This window comes from Salvelinus alpinus, chromosome 5, assembly GCF_045679555.1.
Source record: "Salvelinus alpinus chromosome 5, SLU_Salpinus.1, whole genome shotgun sequence".
Lineage (NCBI taxonomy): Eukaryota > Metazoa > Chordata > Actinopteri > Salmoniformes > Salmonidae > Salvelinus > Salvelinus alpinus.
The window spans coordinates 23942982-23964864 of NC_092090.1; the positions used below are offsets into that span (position 1 = coordinate 23942982).

At 41.5% G+C, this 21883-nt stretch overlaps 2 protein-coding genes and 3 long non-coding RNA genes across 15 annotated transcripts in view; 4 read left to right on the forward strand and 1 right to left on the reverse strand.

The window, feature by feature from the left end:
- The first annotated feature begins 251 nt into the window (after positions 1 to 251).
- LOC139575774 (uncharacterized) lies at positions 252 to 3062 on the forward strand. The gene is made up of 2 exons (XR_011675006.1): positions 252 to 1335; positions 2917 to 3062. It is a non-coding gene; the product is annotated as an uncharacterized lncRNA (long non-coding RNA).
- A 2920-nt stretch (positions 3063 to 5982) lies between these two features.
- On the forward strand, positions 5983 to 7122 carry LOC139575775 (uncharacterized). The gene is made up of 2 exons (XR_011675007.1): positions 5983 to 6042; positions 6332 to 7122. It is a non-coding gene; the product is annotated as an uncharacterized lncRNA (long non-coding RNA).
- Positions 7123 to 7882: 760 nt separating this feature from the next.
- On the forward strand, positions 7883 to 18751 carry LOC139575773 (signal peptide peptidase-like 2A). 7 transcript variants are annotated; one of them, XR_011675004.1, is made up of 18 exons: positions 7883 to 8255; positions 8733 to 8843; positions 9082 to 9264; positions 9465 to 9554; positions 9752 to 9885; positions 10019 to 10167; positions 10442 to 10538; positions 11392 to 11493; positions 12403 to 12484; positions 13069 to 13143; positions 13249 to 13305; positions 13732 to 13779; positions 15814 to 15913; positions 16816 to 16896; positions 16977 to 17137; positions 17364 to 17435; positions 17788 to 17833; positions 18216 to 18751. XR_011675004.1 is itself a non-coding variant. In XM_071401059.1 (18 exons), exons 1-17 carry the CDS (start codon positions 8202 to 8204, stop codon positions 17802 to 17804), a joined length of 1575 nt encoding a protein of 524 aa, XP_071257160.1. In that variant the 5' UTR covers positions 7883 to 8201; the 3' UTR covers positions 17805 to 17833; positions 18216 to 18751. The 7 variants fall into 7 exon arrangements, 5 of the variants coding, with proteins under 5 accessions (XP_071257160.1, XP_071257159.1, XP_071257158.1 ...); XR_011675005.1 differs by having other exon boundaries at positions 17364 to 17431; XM_071401059.1 differs by having other exon boundaries at positions 17364 to 17397.
- LOC139575776 (uncharacterized) lies at positions 10450 to 11463 on the reverse strand. The gene is made up of 2 exons (XR_011675008.1): positions 11334 to 11463; positions 10450 to 11132 (listed from the first exon to the last, which is right to left on the reverse strand). It is a non-coding gene; the product is annotated as an uncharacterized lncRNA (long non-coding RNA).
- A 952-nt stretch (positions 18752 to 19703) lies between the features above and the next one.
- trpm7 (transient receptor potential cation channel, subfamily M, member 7) overlaps positions 19704 to 21883 on the forward strand; it is a 94901-nt gene continuing 92721 nt past the window's right edge. For all 5 annotated transcript variants that reach the window (XM_071401052.1, XM_071401053.1, XM_071401054.1 and 2 more), the window contains exon 1: positions 19704 to 19839. In XM_071401052.1, the coding sequence (XP_071257153.1) occupies positions 19837 to 19839 (3 nt within the window). In that variant the 5' untranslated portion in view covers positions 19704 to 19836. The remainder of the gene's footprint in view (positions 19840 to 21883) is intronic.

Consider the following 21883-nt stretch of genomic DNA (forward strand, 5'->3'; position numbering starts at 1 on the left):
AGCAGCTTATATCTATATGTGATGGCATACACTTAAACACTCCATACGTGGTGTAACTGTTCCAGAGTCAAGTTATGCCCAGTTGGAGTCATTGTGTACAGTGAGTGAGAGATTGCAATACAGTACACCTTGCTCTGCTTGGCTACAAAAAAATTGTATTATGTGAGTAGATCTGCCCTCTGCTGGGCAATATTGAGACACCACTAGTGACATGACTTGATGAGGCTTGCCTTGCTGTCTGTCACCCGCTTTAAAGGTACAATATGCAGAAATCGCTTCACCATTTCCTGGTAGCGAAAATTCTTAATAATTTTCCTAATTTCAGTTTGTGAATCATTGTACCATCTAAACAGTTGTGAAATATATTTTCAATAACCAAAAATATTGTATGTTCAGCTGTTTGAAGCTGGTGTACAAAACCAAAAGTAAAAGATGCAAAAATTAAACTTAAGAATGGGAAGCATAGAAATGACATACATAGAACAGATCTACTGCTTGTTAGAATTGCTTTCAATGATGACAAATCTATAACTCACATTTCTATGTGAATTTCGTTGGCAGCACAAAAACTTACACATGCATCTTTAATAGACCTCACCTTGTCTTTTCCCCCAACTCAGTTAAGCCAAAACCACGCCTGTTATCAGAGGCGTTCTACAACGCGTTGAGCGCTCTCCAAGTCCGGAAGTGAATATCACGTAGCGCGAAATTTCAGTCACTAATTAACTGCGTTGGGGAAAAGAAAGACGCGAGCTCACCTGCTTGTAGACCTGAAACCCGGGAATTAGTTACCATTCATATGGCGAAAATGAATGAGGAAAGAATAGGCTTTTGGGATAAACGCGAAAATATAGGCTTAGGCTATCTTATACGTTTTGTTCTACGAGATAATATTAGTCAGTTAACATTTCCTTTATTAATTATGAAGCATTTATGTGCTTTTTCAAATTACACAAATGCTTCCAAATTCACAAAAAATGACGTTAGCTGATGATTATCTCATAGAAGAAAACATATGTTTACCACAGACCTTAATACAAAAACTCTGTCCATAGAACCATGTCAGAGTTAGTTCCTACAAAAAGACGCCATTAGGATAGAAAACAAAAACTGTATCAAGAAATTAGCTCAACATTGGAAAAATTGCCCGTTTGTAGTAGTAAAAAAAACAACAGAAAGAAGCACGAGAGTTTCGCAAGAATTGTCTGCTTTTTCTTGAATAAGTCTGCTTTTAGGTAATAATGTTTCATTGAACACCATATCCCAGAAAGCATTGCGCCAAGGCAAAGCAGGAAGATATTTTTTCGTCTGCAACTTCGGGAAGTTAGCCAGCAGGTATGTCTCTTTTACCTTATTTTTTTACCCCCACAAATCTATCTAATTAACTTAAATCTTATTTGAAATTAGTTCCAACCTTCAAAGTTCACTGCTACGTGTAGATGTATTTCCAAAATCGGTCCTCTGTCAAGTTTCAGAGTACAGTTTACTGATTTAGCAACCGGTAGTTAGAGGTTAGCTAGCTAACTTACTTAGCTGTCAGTTTGAAAACCACAACCTCGCTCTTTCCTGCTTGTGTCTTCAGGCCGCTCTGCGCTAGAGAAACCCTGAAATAAGTTGAATCTTCTTGGCCTATTTCAATTAAACGACTTTGGCAATGAAATAGCTATTGAGAGTAAGTACCTTCTACTGTAAGAATTTATCGAACTAGTGGCAGTACTACAAATATGGTCCCTCCCTAGTTAGTGAATTGTTTGTAATCAATACAACCCACAGTTCAGAATCATTTGGTTAATATCTGAGAAAAATGGTTCTAAACCTGTTTGGGCTTCAATGTCATTAACAACACCTTAGATCATTGATGACCATACAAGTATTTTTAGCTACTCAACAACACCTATCCTGGTCTTTAATTAAACATGTAAATAGTTAGTGGATTTGTAGACTTCTCTAGTTTGTAGTAGAGATTGTAAAAACACTATAGTAGAGCAGATGGTATCGAATAATGACATTGTCTGTCTCAACTGTTCCAGGGTGAAATGAATAGCCTAGTTCCCCGAGTAAACAAAAGTATTTTATTCTAACTCTATCACCACCATCTGTGGAGGGTGAGGCAGAGGTGTCTGAGCTCACACCGCTCTGGGTATTTTTATAAAGTGGTCGTGTGAAACTACAGACAACAAATTAGAGATGTCTACTGTCTTGTCTTCCTGGGCAAGATGAAGGGCTGGTCTGTCTGTCTATCGAGTCATGGTTTATCCTCCACTATGGGTAGCAGTATTATAGAGTTGAATTTATTAGACTATGTTTTACTGAGAAGACTGGGTGTCAGCATGTTATTAAATATAGAATAATATACGTTTTGAATGTTAAAAACCGACCATCTGGACCAGTTAAACTTGCGATGAAATCTATCTATGCCAGAGTTTTTCCCCCCAGCGGTGGTGGTAAGGTTAACATGGGGCGGGGGGCCACTGCTGCTAAATTAATATATGTGAAATGGTGTATGCTATTGTACCGTCCATCGCTGTACTTTCACTGAGTCCCCCCTAAGTCTCCTAGTCAGTGGACTATTCTGTAGTGTGATATTGAAGGGGAGTTTTGCTAGATGACATTTCAGGGGAAATATACAGTTTCTCTAGTAGGCAGGTACAGTAATGTGTTACTGGTGCTTGGCGCATGTTGCTCGAGTTCCTTCCTCTTATGACTTGGTTAGTCTCTCTCTTTTCCAGACCCACCTCTGTCCTTTTATCTTTACCACAACTACCAATGCAACACTGTCTAGTTAGCATACCATGCTACTACTAGGACTACATAGCCAGGTCACAAAATCTTCTGTCCATCACCAAATCTCACTTGATATTTAACATAACTAATGCAAAGATATGTCAACTGTCTTCTGATTCTATGTTTCCACAGGGTTGTGTTGCTCAGGCCCTGGGGAGAGTGGTGTGTGTCAGAGTGTGTGTTACAGAAACACCAGCAGTGAGTGTATGTCTGTCTGTAATCTGCTTCCGCCGGCTGTTTGTGGCATCGGCTGTGAAGTGAACAGGAAGACAGAGGGCTGAAGAGAGAGAAAAAGAAAGAAAGAGAAGAGAGAGGAAGCTGCCGTCAGCATGACTGAGTTCTGGGTGTGTTTCAGCTGCTGCATTGGAGAGCAGCCTCAGCCTGTGAGTACACACACACACAAGAAATCACTGTTTTGTTTACTCCTGACCTTTCAGTCTATGAAGTGTGGACACTAAAGGTGAAGGTGCTAGACACTGAAATAGAACCAGGCCTTCTCATCTTCTGTACTTCTTATCAGCCTGTGTGAGTGTCTGTTCATAAAACAGTTGCCTTTAGTAATACTATGATTTCTTTAATGCTTTACAGAAGAGGCGACGGAGGATAGACCGTTCAATGATCGGAGAACCAACCAACTTTGTTCACACAACACACGTAGGCTCAGGAGACATGGGCATTGGGCTCTCATCAGTACGTACTGACCACCTACCCTCACACAGAAAACAGAGCCTTATGTCATATCTACTAGGTAAAGATTCCAAGCAGTTACAAACCGTTATCCAAGTCTTCGGTTCATTATGACGGTGTGTGTGTGTGTATAGGTGAACTCTGTTCAAGCCCAGATGAAATCTAAAGGAGGTTATCAAGGAGGGTCTGAGAGCAATCAGGAATAATGAGGTGAGACACTTTCTGTTATAATGTGTTACTATTGTGTTAATACTATGATATCAACGTGTTATCAGTACTGTGTTGCTACTGGGATATCAACGTGTTATCAGTACTGTGTTGCTACTGGGATATCAACGTGTTATCAGTACTGTGTTGCTACTGGGATATCAACGTGTTATCAGTACTGTGTTGCTACTGGGATATCAACGTGTTATCAGTATTGTTACTACTGTAATATCAACGTGTTATCAGTACTGTGTTACTACTGTAATATCAACGTGTTATCAGTACTGTGTTGCTACTGTGATATCAACGTGTTATCAGTACTTTGTTACCAGCCAACAGCTCTGCACCCCCGCAGTAACTGGCCCAAGACCCCCCCCCTTGCTTCTCCTTCACCCAAATCCAGACAGCCGATGTCCTGAAAGAGCTGCAAAATTTGGATCCCTACAAATCAGCTGGGCTAGACAATCTGGACCCTCTCTTTCTAAAATTATCCGCCGCCATTGTCGCAACCCCTATTACTAGTCTGTTCAACCTCCCTTTCGAATCGTCTGAGATTCCTATAGATTGGAAAGCGGCCGCGGTCATCCCCCTCTTCAAAGGGGGAGCCCCTCTAGACCCAAACTGTTACAGACCTGTATCCATCCTGCCCTGCCTTTCTAAAGTCTTCGAAAGCCAAGTGAACAAACAGATCACCGATCATTTCGAATCCCACTGTACCTTCTCCGCTGTGCAATCTGGTTTCTGAGCTGGTCACGGTGCACCTCAGCCACGCTCAAGGTCCTAAACGATATTATAACCACCATCGATAAAAGACAGTACTGTGCAGCCGACTTCATCGACCTGGCCAAGGCTTTCGACTCTGTCAGTCAACGTATTCTGTCAGGTCGCAGTTGCAAATGAGAACTTGTTCTCAACCAGCCTACCTGGTTAAATAAAGGTGAAATAAAAAAATTCTTAGCGGCAGACTCAACAGCCTTGGTTTCTCTAATGACTGCCTCGCCTGGTTCACTAACTACTTCTCAGACAGAGTTCAGTGTGTCAAATTGGAGGGCCTGTTGTCCGGACCTCTGGCAGTCTCTATGGGGGTGCCACAGGGTTCAATTCTCAGGCTGACTCTTTTCTCTGTATTTATCAATGATGTTGCTCTTGCTGCTGGTGATTCTTTGATCCACCTCTACGCAGACGACACCATTCTGTATACATCTGGCCCTTCTTTGGACACTGTGTTAATAAACCTCCAAACGAGCTTCAACGCCGTACAACACTCCTTCCTTGGCCTCCAACTGCTCTTAAACGCTAGTAAAACTAAATGCATGCTCTTCAACCGATCGCTGCCCGCTCCCGCCTGCCTAGCATCACTACTCTGGATAGTTCTGACTTAGAATATGTGGACAACTATAAATACCTAGGTGTCTGGCTAGACTGTAAATTCTCCTTCCAGACTCATTAAGCATAACCAATCCAAAATTAAATCTAAAATCGGATTCCTATTTTGCAACAAAGCCTCCTTCACTCATGCTGCCAAACATACCCTCGTAAAACTGACTATCCTGCCGATCCTTGACTTCGGCGATGTCATTTACAAAATAGCCTCCACCACTCTACTCAACAAATTGGATGTAGTCTATCACAGTGCCACCCATTTTGTCACCAAAGCCCCATATACCACCCACCACTGCGGCCTGTATGCGCTCGTTGGCTGGTCCTTGTTACATATTCGTTGCCAAACCCACTGGCTCCAGGTCATCTATAAGTCTTTGCTAGGTAAAGCTCCGCCTTATCTCAGCTCACTGGTCACCATAGCAACATCCACCCATAGCACACGCTCCAGCAGGTATATTTCACTGGTCATCCCCAAAGCCATCACCCTCTTTGGCTGCCTTTCCTTAGTTTTCTGCTGCCAATGACTGGAACAAATTGCAAAAATCACTGAAGTTGGAGACTTATATCTCCCTCACTAACTTCAATCATCGGCTGTCAGAGCAGCTTACCGATCGCTGCAGCTGTACACAGCCCATCTGTTGATAGCCCATCTAACCAACTACCTACCTCATCTCCATGTTTGTTTGTTTTCTGCTCTTTTGCACACCAGTATTTGTACTTGCACATGCTCATCTGCACATCTATCACTCCAGTCTTAATTGCTAAATTGTAATTATTTCGCCACTATGGCCTATTTATTGCCTTACCTCCTTACTTCATTTGCACACACTGTATACAGATTTTCTATTGTGTTATTGACTGTACGTTTGTTTATCCCATGTTTAATTCTGTTGTTTTTGTCGCACTGCTTTGCTTTATCTTGGCCAGGTCGCAGTTGTAAATGAGAACTTGTTCTCAACTGGCCTACCTGGTTAAATAAAGGTGAAATAAATTTTAAAAAACTACTGTGATATCAACGTGTTTTCAGTACTGTGACGTCAACGTATTATCAGTACCGTGTTGCTACTGTGATGTCAACATGTTATCAGTACCGTGTTGCTACTGGGATGTCAACATGTTATCAGTACTGTGTTAACATGATCCTTGTGTCTACGAAAGCTTCATTCAACGTTTGTGTAATAAGTTTAAACTTTACATTAATGTACATTTGCCAGCTGCATATACACTGCTTTACATGAATGTGATGTGTGTATGTATTATTTGTCCACAGACAGATAAGAAGCCTGTGCTAACTACTGCTGTAGATCTGAAGAGGAGGCATTGTAAAGACACTCTTATCTGAACCAGACAAAGGACCAAATGATGAAACCACCCAGGAACGTGTATATAATTCATTTATATTAAATCACTGCTATCTGTCTGTCTGCCATGCTGTTGCACTGTAAGAGTAGAAAACGGATCACAATTGTGTGTGTGTGTGCGCCTGTGTGAACAAATGTTTTACTCAAATGTTCAGGAGTGTGTGGTTGTGTTTTTAGGCCTTGCCTGTATTTATAGTCGGATTTGTGGAGAAATTACCTTTCATGTGGTGGCTGGGCCACTGTGGAGATATGAGGCACATGATTAGTAGTATCTGCTTCATTATCAAATCATAAACTACAAACTTTAAACTACAGACTTGAAATGTCTATCTGTTTGTGTCCCAAATGGAACCCTAGTCCTCATATAGTGTGCTACTTTTGACCAGAGACACATGGGCCCTGGTCAAAATTAATGCACTATATAGGGCATATGTTGAAATTGGGAACAGAGACCATTTTAACCGCTTTATTCTGTTAAACATCCCATGTTCTTTGAGTTGCCTTCAGGAGTAAGTAAAGAATGCTGTTTTCCAATGAACTTGAAATGTGTAGGTAGGGCACACTGGACCATTTTGTTTCTTGTACACACTTGTTCAGAAGCTTTAAAGCTTTTGTATTGATTTCAGCCAATGTGTTTTTATACATGTAGTATTTTTCTCATTCATTAGCTAGAATCTTAATAAAAAAAAATTCTATGCCATCATAGAGAAGTCTTTCTTTGTCAGATTTGACTAGCTATATCTGATCGTCCTCTCCTGGAACACGCAAATGGCACACTATTCCCTATATAGTGCACTACTACCATATGGGGCCTGGCCAAAAGTAGTGCACTATAAAGGAAATGGTGCAATTTGGGAAACATACTCAGTTTAATGACCCATCACTATGATAAGTAGATGTTATTAACACTTACCCCCTTACATGGTCAATATGTGGACAAGGAGAAAATCTCATGTGGTTTCGACCCGCCTCCTCAAAACCCATTGGAGGAGAAGGTCAGAGAGGAGGGACCCCGGGCTTTCTCGTCCAATGGATTTTGAGGAGTCGAGAGGACGCAAGGAGTATGCAATTAGATTCTACCACTTGCATGACTTTGACATTTGACTCACAATGCTGCATTCAAAACAACTGGGAACTCAGGAATCTCTCACTAATGAAATCAGTGCGTTCAAGACAACTGAGAACTGAGGGGGAAAAAAAATCTAGCTCCGACTGGGACAAATATTTTGGATGGTCAACCAACTTGGAATTCCATGTCGGAAACTAGGCCATCTTTCTAGAGCTCCTTCTTCTGACCTGAAGATCACTGACGTCATGATTTGACCACGTTTTTTCCCCAGTTGTCTTGAAAGGACAATAATCATAGTCATTGGTTGTAATGGATGCCTTAGTTTCCCTGTACACTCACAAACAGAAGGTGTAACCAGACACATCACATGTGAACTATCTTGGGTTAGTTGTAATTATCTTCGGTACACTTGAAGACAGTTATATAAACAACATTTACCATGATATTTATACTGAGAAGAGATATTGACATCTAATGATATGGAAACAGTGAATGCATTGATAAAATGCAGTGCATGTCAGCGTTTGCCAAGATTTTGTCAGCTGTCACGAGATCCATCAGCATGAGAAACAGGAAGGGAATGGCTAACTCTAAAAAACGATGATGCGAGTACAATAAAAGGGACGACATTGAAACTAGTGGTGTGCCAAATCACAGATTATAGGTTTTTTTCCGAATACGATTTTTACTCAATTCCGTATGTTACCGACATGGCAAAAACTCCGTGGATTATTATTTTATCAGTCATTCTCCGGTCATCTCAGGTAAAATGGGAAGTTAGCTGTTATGCTAGCTAAAGCTAGCTAGTTAGCTCACGGTATTTATCATAACAGTACAGAGATAGATGTAGCTAGCTAGCAAGCCAGGTCCAACTATGTCAACAACTATGTGATATTTATTTCACAAATACTATCGACAAATGGATAATGTCACCTTTACAATTGTCATTTCGAGTGTCTATCCTGTTAGGCAAGTATGCCATGTTCATGTAGCTAGCTAGCCAATTAGCCACCAGCTAAGTTTGCCAGCTGAGCTCTTTTCTGGCTTGGCTATGGGGAAGTACCCACCTTTCCAGGCTTCAGAGTGGAACAGATACTGACAGTGTAATGAAAAAGTGTTACACTGCTAACACTGATCAGTCTCTGAACAAACGATCTGTTGTTGTTTCTTATACTTTGTTTACTTTGAAATACATGTTGGTTGTATGCATTTCACTTAGTTACTGTTTTTATTCCACACAGGTGATCTGTCAAGAGGCAATCTTGCACATCTCAAATGCAGCCACAGATAAAGAATACTGCCTGGTCTACAACTCCTTATGGACCAACCTGTCACTCTCACTCAGCGCTGCTGTAAGTCCAGTCCAGCAACATCGCCATTCTGATATTCAGCTACCCTATGCCCCCATTTGCTCCAGCCTCGACTGTGTTAGACTTTAGTATCTGTTGGTGAACCCACAGAACTTTTGCGAACCTCACCTGACATCCAGCCTGCTGTTAGGTGGCTCTGGGATTCAGCCTTGCTACAGTGACAATACATCATAGCTATTAATATATTGATTGTCTAACTGTACCTGTTGTCCTGTGTTAGACTGCGTATCCTCTGGTGAACCTGTCGTCCAGGCTACTGTGTAGCTCTGCAGGGGTGAGCCCAGACATAGTGAGAGGCAAGGCGGTGGTGGTCAAGAGTGGGGAGTGTAACATCAGCCAGAAGGCTGTGGTAGCCCAAGACCTGGGGGCTGCAGCTCTGATCGTTGCCAGTACTAAATCTATGGTAATACTTTGATAATGGATCTACAATGTATCAAAGGTGTATCTACAATGTATTTACAATGTATCAATAGTGTTACCTCCAATGTGTTTATGATGCAACACTTAATTTACATCTATGGTATAACATGATAGGCCTACATCTTTGTGTGTGCTTTTTAAGACATGTGTTTTGTTTTGTCTCTCATTTGATTGCTTCTAAAGAGTCCCCCGGGAGCCAATGTGACAGAGTATGAGAAGGTCCAGATTCCGCTGGCTCTGATGAGATACAGGGACTTCCTGGACGCACAGAATGTGAGTTCTCTGATACTGTAGGTCCTCTGGTATAGAGGTCACTACAACGCACTATAAGATATGGTATAGTGCTTATTCACGCCTTCTAATTGACTTCTCATCTACAGTATTTCTTTCAATCAATAAGAATAGACATGAGACACTAGTGTGTGTGTCTCAGGTGTGTTAGTGTTTGATCTCTCTGTGTGTTTCTCCAGGTGTTTGGTGAGGAGATGCAGGTTAGGCTGTATGCCCCGGCGGTGCCTGTGTTTGATGTCAGCATTGTGGTCATGCTTCTCATAGGAGTGGTGACTGTTGCTCTGGGAGGCTACTGGAGCGGAGCCTGTGAGAGGTGAGACTGCACGCACACACACACACACGTTTCTTTATTTCCTTCGGAAAAGGACAGCCATGCACGCTGTCCACTCTTCAGCCACTCTACACTCTGTGTAACAGTCTGTGTTTTGTGTGTGTCTGTGTGTCAGAGAGAGGCTGAGTGCGTCTCGAGGAGGAGGAGGAGAGGAGAAGAGTGACAGTGGGGACTTGGCTCTGTACTCTCCCCTAAAGGTGGTCATTTTTGTAGGTCTGATGTGTCTGATGCTGGTACTCATGTACTTCTTCTACAAGTACCTGGGTGAGTCTTTCACTCTGGACAAACACTGCTTAATATATTTGTATTACATTTTCATAATGTATTACGTTTATTAACAGTTTATTAACAGTTTTATATGCAAAGCAAACATACCACACCAGAAGCTGTTAGACACTCAGTGATCATCTCATAATGAGTTAGTTCAGGAGTGTTTTGACACTTTGTGTGTGTGTGTGTGTGTGTGTGTGTGTGTGTGTGTGTGTGTGTGTGTGTGTGTGTGTGTGTGTGTGTGTGTGTGTGTGTGTGTGTTTTCCAGTGTATGTGATCATCGCCATATTTTGCCTAGCGTCAGCCACTGCCCTCTTCAGCTGTCTGGACGCCCTGTTGGACCTGGCCAAGTGTAGCCCCATGAGGTACACACACACACACACACACACACACACACACACAGTGTCACCATTTTCCTAGGGTTCCCATAACAACATAGCCCCCCCCCAAACAAGGAAAACAAAGTATTGTTTGACAAATGTCACAGCTCATTAAAATCATGGTTTTTACAGAGAGTCAAGGTTTTCTATAGTAACAACGTAAAGTAGGATTTCCCTGTTCCACAGACATCTGTCCTCCCTGTCAGTTTCTCTGTCTGTTCCACAGACATCTGTCCTCCCTGTCAGTTTCTCTGTCTGTTCCATAGACATCTGTCCTCCCTGTCAGTTTCTCTGTCTGTTCCATAGACATCTGTCCTCCCTGTCAGTTTCTCTGTCTGTTCCATAGACATCTGTCCTCCCTGTCAGTTTCTCTGTCTGTTCCACAGACATCTGTCCTCCCTGTCAGTTTCTCTGTCTGTTCCATAGACATCTGTCCTCCCTGTCAGTTTCTCTGTCTGTTCCATAGACATCTGTCCTCCGTGTCAGTTTCTCTGTCTGTTCCATAGACATCTGTCCTCCCTGTCAGTTTCTCTGTCTGTTCCATAGACAACTCATAGGTCATAGTTTCATATGGAAGTTCTGAGAAGTAAAAAATGAAGAAGTGAATCAGACACATACCAGTCTCCTTGAACATCACTCACTCACTCACTCACTCACTCACTCACTCACTCACTCACTCACTCACTCACTCACTCACTCACTCACTCACTCACTCACTCACTCACTCACACACACACACACACACACACACACACACGTGTTTTTGTGAGTCATACGGACCTTTCTGTGGTTGCTTGCGGTCTTTCTCTCTTCTCTCATGTGTGTTGTGTTCCTCCAGTGTGACGGTCCTGGGTGGGAGTGTATCTGTGAGGTCGGTGCTGCTGTCTGCTGTGTGTGTCACCGTAGCCGTGGTCTGGGGAGTCTACAGGAACGAGGACAGGTACTGTCTATCACACACACACACACACACACACACACACACACACACACACACTGACATACACACCCCTTGGGAATTCTGTGGGTGGGACAGGAAGCAGGAAGTGGTGTTTGGGGTGAGGGAGTCTGGAGGACTCGGACGTCATCAACAGAGTAGAGGTGTGTTGTTGCTGTTAGTTTAGTTTTAGCTTAGTTCAGCATCACTCACTGCCTCATTGACTCTGACTACTGTCTCTGAATGTGTCTCAAATGGTTCTCTATTCCCTATATAGTGCTACTTATGCTGGTCAAAAGTAGTGCACTTATAGGGAGTAGGGTGCAATTTGAGACGCGCTTTCTGACAGACAGAAACTCTTAGTCTCTCTAATTTCCAATAACAGAATAACATCATGGTGGGTAATGTTTGTGTGTGTATTCATACAAGCTAGTGACTGTCCTTAGACCTTAGCACAGTAGAGGTATTAGTGGACAGGATCATTAAATGTCCCCAGTCTACAACAGCAACACACGGTCCGCAGCTAATCTCCTGTGAAACTTTTCCATGAGCGAAAGCATGGTGGATAATTATAATGTTCTAGAGAATGTGGTTTCACTTCCCTTTCCACCCTCACACATTGTAACTCACTCAGATTATACATTTACTCATTCACTGGATCATTACTTGGAAAATGCTCTTATTTTTGCATTTATAAAACTCTAACTAAAACTAAACTAACAATGAATTCCTGGGCCATTTCAGGGTAAAGCACAGGAACCATTGTCAATGGTTGTCCTCATGTTTGTGAGGATAAGCTTGACATGCACTTTATAACCTATTTCTTTATTACCATTATTTCATCCGTTTGGTTATATTTAATAGTTAGTTGAAAAAAATGAAGAAAATAAACCTTGTACTCTACTTGATTGCCAGGTGGATCTGGATCCTACAGGACCTCCTGGGTGTGGCCTTCTGTCTCAACTTCCTAAAGACCATCTCACTGTCCAACTTCAAGGTGAAATCATCACTCTGACCCTCTGATCTTCAGTCACAAAGAGGGCCACTCTCTGGCTGAGACAGTTGGACACGTCCATAGAGATAGATCAATACTTGGAAATAAACTGTTTTTACATTGACATTGACATTGAGGACTTCCACCGTTTTAAAGTAGTCAACTGGGTGGGATCAGCCAATGAATTATACTCGTGAGAAAAAATTCCGTAACTGCAGGTGGCAGTAGATCACCAACCTTGGCTTTTATACCTGTTCAAACAACACACTCCAGGTGGCAGTATGCACCATTTCAGTTTGTTTACCAACTCATAGAAGTAGTAGAAGAAAAAGTACTACTTCAAAATGGAGATCGCCTCAATGGCGCTGCCTATAATCTAACAGACGCCATAATGGGTCAGGTAAAAAGATGTCGTCTAACTAAGTCTATGGACACGTCTCTAAACATCTGTTCTCTCTTTCCCTCTCTCTTTCTTCTCTCTCCCCCTCAACTGACTTCCATTCCATCCCTCCTCCACCCCCCCTCTCTCTCCCCCTCTCTCTCCCCCCTCTCTCCCCCTCTTTCTCTCTCTCCCCCTCCCCCCTCAGATCTGTGTGATCCTGTTGAGTCTGCTGCTGTTGTATGATGTGTTCTTTGTCTTCATCACTCCTCTGTTCATGCCGGTGAGTCACTTTCCCCTTTAAATACAGTGCAATGTTATTGTTCTATTTTTTTTAATAGACAGGTTAAATACATTGTCCCACGTTTTAAGTGTTTTATATTTACAGAATGGGGAGAGCATCATGGTCCAAGTGGCCCTGGGTCCAGATGCAGCAGGAGAGAAGGTAACCACTCATCTGTCTGTCTCTCTGTCTGTCTGCCTGTCTGCCTATATGTCTCTCTCTCTCTGTGTCTGTCAAAACTTGAATCTTCAATCTCTGGATGTTAAAATGGCTTGATTAACAATCAGTAGGGTCAGGAGTTTTCCTTGACTGAGTGTTCCCCGACCCAGTAAACAATCCTGCCCCTAACTAGAATCAGGCTACGTAGCTGTGATCTCATCTGCTGTGTACCGTTGCAGCATTGCGGTCTGAATGGCTGACTGTCTAACTGAGGATGCGTTTCAAATGGCACCCTATTCCTTACATAGTGCGTTACTTTTGACCAGAGCGCCTTGGGCCCTGATTTAAAAGTAGTGCACTATGTAGGGAATAGTGCCATTTGGGATGCAAACTGACTGCGTCTGGTTGGGGTGTTCTGTCTCGACGCAGGGTAACACGGTGGAGGTGCCAGCCGAACCCTCGACTCCATATGAGAAAGTAAGACCCCAGCGCTTTACTGCTCAGATTCATATGTTAATTATCAATTCATCTCTACTACTCAGATTCATATGTACTGTTAATTATCAATTCATCTCTACTACTCAGATTCATATGTTAATTATCAATTCATCTCTACTGCTCAGATTCATATGTTAATTATCAATTCATCTCTACTACTCAGATTCATATGTACTGTTAATTATCAATTCATCTCTACTACTCAGATTCATATGTACTGTTAATTATCAATTCATCTCTACTACTCAGATTCATATGTACTGTTAATTATCAATTCATCTCTACTACTCAGATTCATATGTACTGTTAATTATCAAATCAATTCATCTCTTTACTACTCAGATTCATATGTACTGTTAATTATCAAATCAATTCATCTCTACTACTCAGATTCATATGTACTGTTAATTATCAAATCAATTCATCTCTACTACTCAGATTCATATGTACTGTTAATTATCAAATCAATTCATCTCTACTACTCAGATTCATATGTACTGTTAATTATCAAATCAATTCATCTCTCTACTACTCAGATTCATATGTACTGTTAATTATCAAATCAATTCATCTCTTTACTACTCAGATTCATATGTACTGTTAATTATCAAATCATCTCTACTACTCAGATTCATATGTACTGTTAATTATCAATTCATCTCTACTACTCAGATTCATATGTACTGTTAATTATCAATTCATCTCTACTACTCAGATTCTTATGTACTGTTAATTATCAAATCAATTCATCTCTACTACTCAGATTCATATGTACTGTTAATTATCAAATCAATTCATCTCTACTACTCAGATTCATATGTACTGTTAATTATCAATTCATCTCTACTACTCAGATTCATATGTACTGTTAATTATCAATTCATCTCTACTACTCAGATTCATATGTACTGTTAATTATCAAATCAATTCATCTCTACTACTCAGATTCATATGTACTGTTAATTCTCAAATCAATTCATCTCTTTACTACTCAGATTCATATGTACTGTTAATTATCAAATCAATTCATCTTTACTACTCAGATTCTTATGTACTGTTAATTATCAAATCAATTCATCTCTACTACTCAGATTCATATGTACTGTTAATTATCAATTCAATTAATCTCTTTACTGCTCAGATTCATATGTACTGTTAATTATCAAATCAATTCATCTCTACTACTCAGATTCATATGTACTGTTAATTATCAATTCAATTAATCTCTTTACTGCTCAGATTCATATGTACTGTTAATTATCAAATAAATTCATCTCTGCGCTCTGTTGTTAGTTTTAGAAAGACATTGTTTACAAACAATGAAGTCAAACAGCCATAGATGTTATTCTGGGGTAAGACAGTTCTACTAAGTTCATAAGACATATTCTTCAAGAATAAATGGGCATTTTATATAAATATTGTAGATTGTTCCTTGCTTTGGAAATGTAAACATACGTTTACCATGCCAATAAAGACCCTAAAATTGAAATGGAATTGAATTGAGAGACAGAACATACAGTACATACCAACCAACTATCACATGACCGGCTCTTATGTCACGTGACAGCTGTGTTAACGTCTGATTCGTCATGTGTAGGGCCAAGAGTTTTTTTCCGTTTTTATCACGTAGTCCTGGCTCTAACAAACTTCTTAATCTGAATTTAATAAAACATTGATATATTTGTTGTGTGATTTGGTGGTGAACTGATTGCTTTCCTGTGTGTCTCATGTTCATGTCATTAACAAACACTACAGCTTGACAGTTGGCATATTTACATTACATGTATGTCTGTTTTCTGTTTTGTAATGGAAGTACTGTAATTGGTTTTGATTCAGAATCTATCATAGTGAATCCTCAGTATGTCTCTCTGTGATTGATTTGAGTTTTAGTTTAGTTTTGGTTGAGCTTTAGTTAACTGTTAGTCAATTGTTATTTAACAGCGTGTTAGATGGTTTTTATTTAATCATTAGTTGACCGTTAGTTGACCGTTGCCTGTGTTGTCTCCCTGGTAGCTCCCGGTAGTGATGCGTGTTCCACGGTTCTCCGCTTGGACACAGAACCTGTGTGGCATGCAGTTCTCCATCCTGGGCTATGGGGACATCATCGTACCAGGTGAGATAAACATGTCTGCATCCCAAATGGCATCCTATGCCCTATATAGTGCACTACTTTTGACCAGAGCTAGGGTTGCAAAGGGAGGGTATATTACGGTAAACTTTACAAGTTTACCAGTAAACGACCAGAATTACGGTAACGTACGTTTTTATTTTATCAGATACCATCTAGTGGGCTTTTTGGGTACTTCAGATTATCACAGGTGTCTGTAATTATCTAAATATGATAAAATATATACAATAATAAAATAATGACAAAACAGAATGACAAAATTATAAAACATTATCCTAAATATGAACCATCAACTTAGTGAATACCATTAGTGTTTAACAGGAGGGTTTCAGCATGAAATATCTTTCTATTTATTTAACTATGTTAATATGTCTTTGTTGTCAATGTTTTGGTACCAAACTGGTGACAGTTGTGAAGAAAGTCAATAGTTGGAAGAGTTGCAGAGTTAATTGAAAAAAATGCCATTGTTGTTGAAATGCTTTTTTCATTCATTTGTTTTTTTTTCTTGAACCATATGGTCTATCCACTGGAAACTCATGGACAATATGGACACAGATAAATTACCATAGATTGCCATAGATTACCTGTTAATTACCTAAATGACTGAAGATTCTGGTAACTTTGGTAAATTACCAGTAGCTTTGCAACAATAACCAGAGCCCTATGGGTCCATGTTTCTAGACAATGATCTAAGGTCAGTATTATGCTTCCCTCTATAATGGTTATAATTAGGATGTGTGGAGAGTGTAAGCTGATCCTAGATCTGTTCATAAGGTAATTTTCTTCCTGGTGCGATCTAAAGCTCCATCTTCACACCCTTCTGTTCTGCCTTCTCATTGGACGATAGCTTCAGACCTTCATATTCTGTTTGCTGATTGGCCCAACAGGTCTTCTTGTGGCCTATTGCAGCAGGTTTGATGTGTGGGTCAACAGCCCCAAGAAGATCTACCTTTTCTGCTGCTGCATAGGTAACGACATGGACATTATCAATATGTTACTGATCATTATCATCATCGTGTTGATCATCTCCTCTCCACCCCTCCCCCAGCCTACCTGTGTGGTATGGTTTTGACGTTTGCGGTGATGTTGGTGACTAAGATGGGGCAGCCAGCCCTGCTCTACCTGGTTCCATTCACCCTGCTAGGATCTGCTCTGCTGGCCTGGAGGAGAGGGGAGATGAGGCAGTTCTGGAACGGGACAACCTACGAGGTGAGAGGACAAGACACTTTTCCTTAGGTGGTTGGAATTCAGTTTATTTAATTAAATTTAATTGAATATTTGATCACTTCAAAGGGTTTGGGCCTAATTCCATTTCCAACTCAGGAAATGAATTTAAATTTGATTATACATGTTTTTGTTCTCATTATGTATTTCTAATATGGAGGGTTGTTTACAGTAGTGTGTGATGTAATGATGATGATTTAATCTCCATCAGGTGTTGGACTCCACCAGGGAACCCTTACTGCCAGGTGTGCTTTCACCCCCTGACCTCTAACCCCTGAGGCCAGTAAGGGCTACTCACGCTCTCTTCTACTGCATCCTCCCCGCCATCTAGCTACCCTATGTCTCCAGACTGCCATTATGTTTTCTTCTTTCACAGCCTTTCAGCCTTTACTTCAAACATTTAGCAAATCAAAAACATAACACTGGAATGTCAACTTGAGTTATGTGTAATATCATGTTACATACTCAGACCAGCTGTACCCGACGTGGTCACTAGATGTCACTAGAGTCCTGGAAATGCCAGATTTCACTAGCTTGGACACACACACACATTTAGGTTAGAAAAGTCTGTTTCTATTGTTTTATTTCTTTAGTCTGTTTGTCAATGTCTGCATCCCTTAATTTTTTTTCAACAGCCGTCCATCTCTCCTAACCAGAGTACAATCATCTCATAACGTTTTTGTGAGTTTGAATTTTCCCCGTGCAGCTGTGTTTTATTCAGAGGGGGAGTTGCCACGTGGGAGCTTTGTTTGTTGTTTATGTTTTGTCATGTGCGTGTCGTCATGCTTTCTGTAAACCTGTGGTTTGCTTCTGTTCAGAAGGGTGAACATTTCAGAACGTTGCAGTTAGAAATGCAATGCATAGAACAGACACAATAGGCTATTCTCTATGACAATGAAGGTAAATGTCTGTTCTACATGAACGTTCTGTACAGTTTCACCCTCCTGAATAAGCCTGGGCTGTGCAAAGCAGACTGTCTGTTGGCTACTGGACTAAGCTTTATGTTGTATCACATATGTCTGTCTTATACTGATAAACTCCTCTCCTCCACTCCCTCTCCTAGATGGAACACCTGACGATGGCAGCGGAGGAGGAAAGTGCTGACTACAGCTGATCTAGGAGCCAACTAACAAACCAAACGCAGGGGCTCTTTTCTACTCTTCAAATCAAGCATCTAGTTTATCATCCATGGGATGCAAGGGAAATACTATAGCTAGTCTATCAATCAATAAGGATTTATACTGGGGAGGGGTAAGGGGTCAGGGGTGGGTTAGGGGTATTGATTGTACAGTGTGGGTCTCTGTTGATTGGACAGTTTAATTGGAGAGGCTTACTAGTGGCTAAGAACTATAATATTAAAATGATGCCTAAACTGTGTTGCCTTGGTAAAAGATACAAGTGATTTATTGAGAAAGCACTTTAATACTCATGTTGGCAGGTTTTGGGGGATTTTAAATTCAAAGTTAAACTGTAGGTGAAGATAGATTTTTTGTATTTTCTTCAATAACAGCTGTTCTGGGGTTTTCTGTATAACTTGTTTGTGTTATTGAGAAACACATTCTTTGATTGCTTTTGTTGCCTTAAATTAGTCCATTCTGATTTGAGCTCTGAGTGTGTTCTGTGGCCTGTACTTTATCTAACACTTCATGTCTCTTTAAAGCTCACAGTTAACTATGACATAACTGATTGAAATAATGATAGACTAACAAAAACTCACTGTATAAGTTGAATCAGCTGTGTTACTGCCTCGCTGGAGCAAAAGCCTGCACCCACACCGGCCCTTTGCAGATATCTTTGTCCACCTGTGAGCTAGGTCACTGTGGGGATGGGGCTGGTCAGTGTTACACGGCTCTGTACCTGTACTTGTTACCACCGGTACTTTAGAAAGAGCAAATATTGAGTTAGTGAGTTTGGGAAGGCACTGACTGACTGCTGAGCCCATGGTACCCATTAATGAATTACTTTATAGATTTGTATTGTCTAACTACCATCCTCATAAATGTACAGAGAGAGTGAGAAAGAGGGAGGGTGGGGGAGGATGGCCTGGGACGAGTGAGGAGGAAGGGGGAGAGCGAGAATAGCAGAGAAAGGGAGGGAGTTGGAGAGTTCAAACTTGGAGAGTACAGTAAAGAGGGAGAACAAGTTAGGGAGGTGGCTTTTTGTACTGTTGCAAAATGTAATTTTTTTGGGTTCATCTTTGGAGTTCGTCATGTTTCAGCCTGTTGTAGCTTATTACTGGTGACTTGCCACTTCTTGCCTACATACCAGTCAGATTGAGAATGAGAAGTATGTAGATCTACCACATTGACCTAGAAACCTGTTTACAGTACACGCTTACGCCTGTTGCATAATATACTTATCCAAACACTCATCCCATGGCAATACACTTTAATATCAATGCGGGTTTTAATCAATCAAATAATTGATCAATATTCAGGTATTTGACCCCCCCTGTCATGTGACGTGCTCAGTGCTCGGGGGCTGACTCAGCTGGCTTCGTCACGCAGCGGCGTCAGTTCAGAGTCGCACAATTATGAAAAAGCAACCTTCCGCTGGAGCTGCAGCTAGGGCAGATTTCACCAGCGACAACTGGACTTTCCTTCCAAGGCTAACAGAAAAGAACACCGCCGATAGATGGATAAAAGCCTCGGAGAAGCTCTTCCTGAGTCTCAACGGTGAAGAGAATGGTACGAGATCCAACCAAAGTGCTCTTCTGCGTTTGTTTGTCCAGTAGAATGTTTGAGGTAGAATGGGGGCTTCTAGAATGTCAGGTCGGAGGATCGAGCGAGTCGAGGGAGATATGAGTAGTTGGCAGTTATTTACATGCTGCTTGATTGTCAAGAAGATCATGATCAGTTGGTATTGCATACTTGTGTTTAACTATCTATCTAGAATAACGTTGGATATGGTTCAGTGGCTAGCCAGTGCCACCGACATCTGGGTAAAACATCTGGGCACCTTTTGCATTGGTAGTAAAAAGGTATCGGCCGAACGTTCGCTGAAATGCAAACTGCGGCTGGCTGAGTCTAGCGATGCCGCGGCTAGGTAGTTGAGCTAGCTAACGTTCGCATTACCATCCATCCACAATGGCGTTAGATGCTAACTAGTGAGCCAACTCCAGTTAGCTCTGTCCGCCAATGGACTTGAGTACAAAGCGATGTGACTGCAGAGCCATGCCAACTCGTGCGTGCACTCGTGCGATGACTTGACAAAGTTGGATTCCAAGAAAAGGGGTGGAGATGACATTGTCCCCGCGAGACAGTACTGGGACCCACAATTCAAGGCTTGCCTTTATCAGTCTTGACTAGCTAGCAAATTAGCCTGCTAGTTTTAATTTTGCGTAAATTATCAGAGATTGTGTCGCTAACTCGTGGTATTGTTGTCTTTGCTATGGCAAGTTGTCATTAAACAATAGCTTAGCCAGCTACATTAGCTGACGAATTTCTGTCTTTGTGGAACCCCCGAGGGGAATCAGTCTCTGGATTGTTCATCATCTAGCTAGCTAACCACCACTGACTAGCATAGTTAAGCTATATATAATGGTTTGAAGCTTCTGATCAGCTTGTCATCAGACCGCTAAAAGTCAGTTGAAAACACACTCTTGAAGAGTTTCAGGCTACATCGGGCCACTGTCAAGTCGTCGCCTGTTCGCGGTTTGGCCAGACAGACACTGCATGTGGCGTCACTAATTGTGCGCGGTGGTCTGGTTGTCATGCTGCTGTGTGTGATGGTTTGTTGTAGTCCCCATGTGTTCACTGTCCAGCGGTTTACCAGGCCAGATGAATGCATGCAGGCTACAGGATATAAAACGGACACCAGCAAATGGTCACCCGATATAATAGAACATAATTAAACAATAGAACCACATAAGTCCTACTTCCATCTGTTTTAGACTACAGGGGATCATTAGACCACGATTCATTTTTTGCAAGTGTCAAAGGCCTTTATACAGCTCTGTCCATTCTATACTGAACAAAAATTTAAACGCAACATGTAAAGTGTTGGTCCCATGTTTCATGAGCTGAAATAGAAGATCCCAGAAATGTTCCATACACAAAAAACGTATTTCTCTAAAATGTGTTTACAACTCTGTTAGTAAGCACTTTTCCTTTGCCAAGATAATCCATCTACCTGACAGGTGTGGCATATCAACATGCTGATTGAACAGCAGGATCATTACACAGGTGCACCTTGTGCTGGGGACAATAAAAGGCCACTCTAAAATGTGCAGTTTTGTCACACAACACAATGCCACAGATGTTTTGAGGGAGTGTGCAATTGGCATGCTGAATGCAGGAATGTCCACCAGAGCTGTTTCCAGAGAATTGAATGTTAATTCCGCTACCATAAACCGCCTCCAACGTTGTTTTAGAGAATTTGGCAGTACTTCCAACCTGCCACACAACTGCAGACCACGTGTATGGTGTTGTATGGGCGAGCTGTTTGCTGATGTCAACGTTGTGAACAGAGTGCCCCATGGTGAGGTTATGGTATAGGCAGGCTTAAGCTACGGACAATGACACAATTGGATTTTATCGATGGCAATTTGAATGCACAGATACTGTGATGAGATCCTGAGGCCCATTGGTGTGCCATTCATCTGCCGCCATCTTGTTTCAGCATGATAATGCACAGCCCCATGTCGCAAGGATCTTTACAGAATTCTTGGAAGTTGAAATTGTTCCCAGTTCATCCATGGCCTGCATACTCACCAGACATGTCACCCATTGA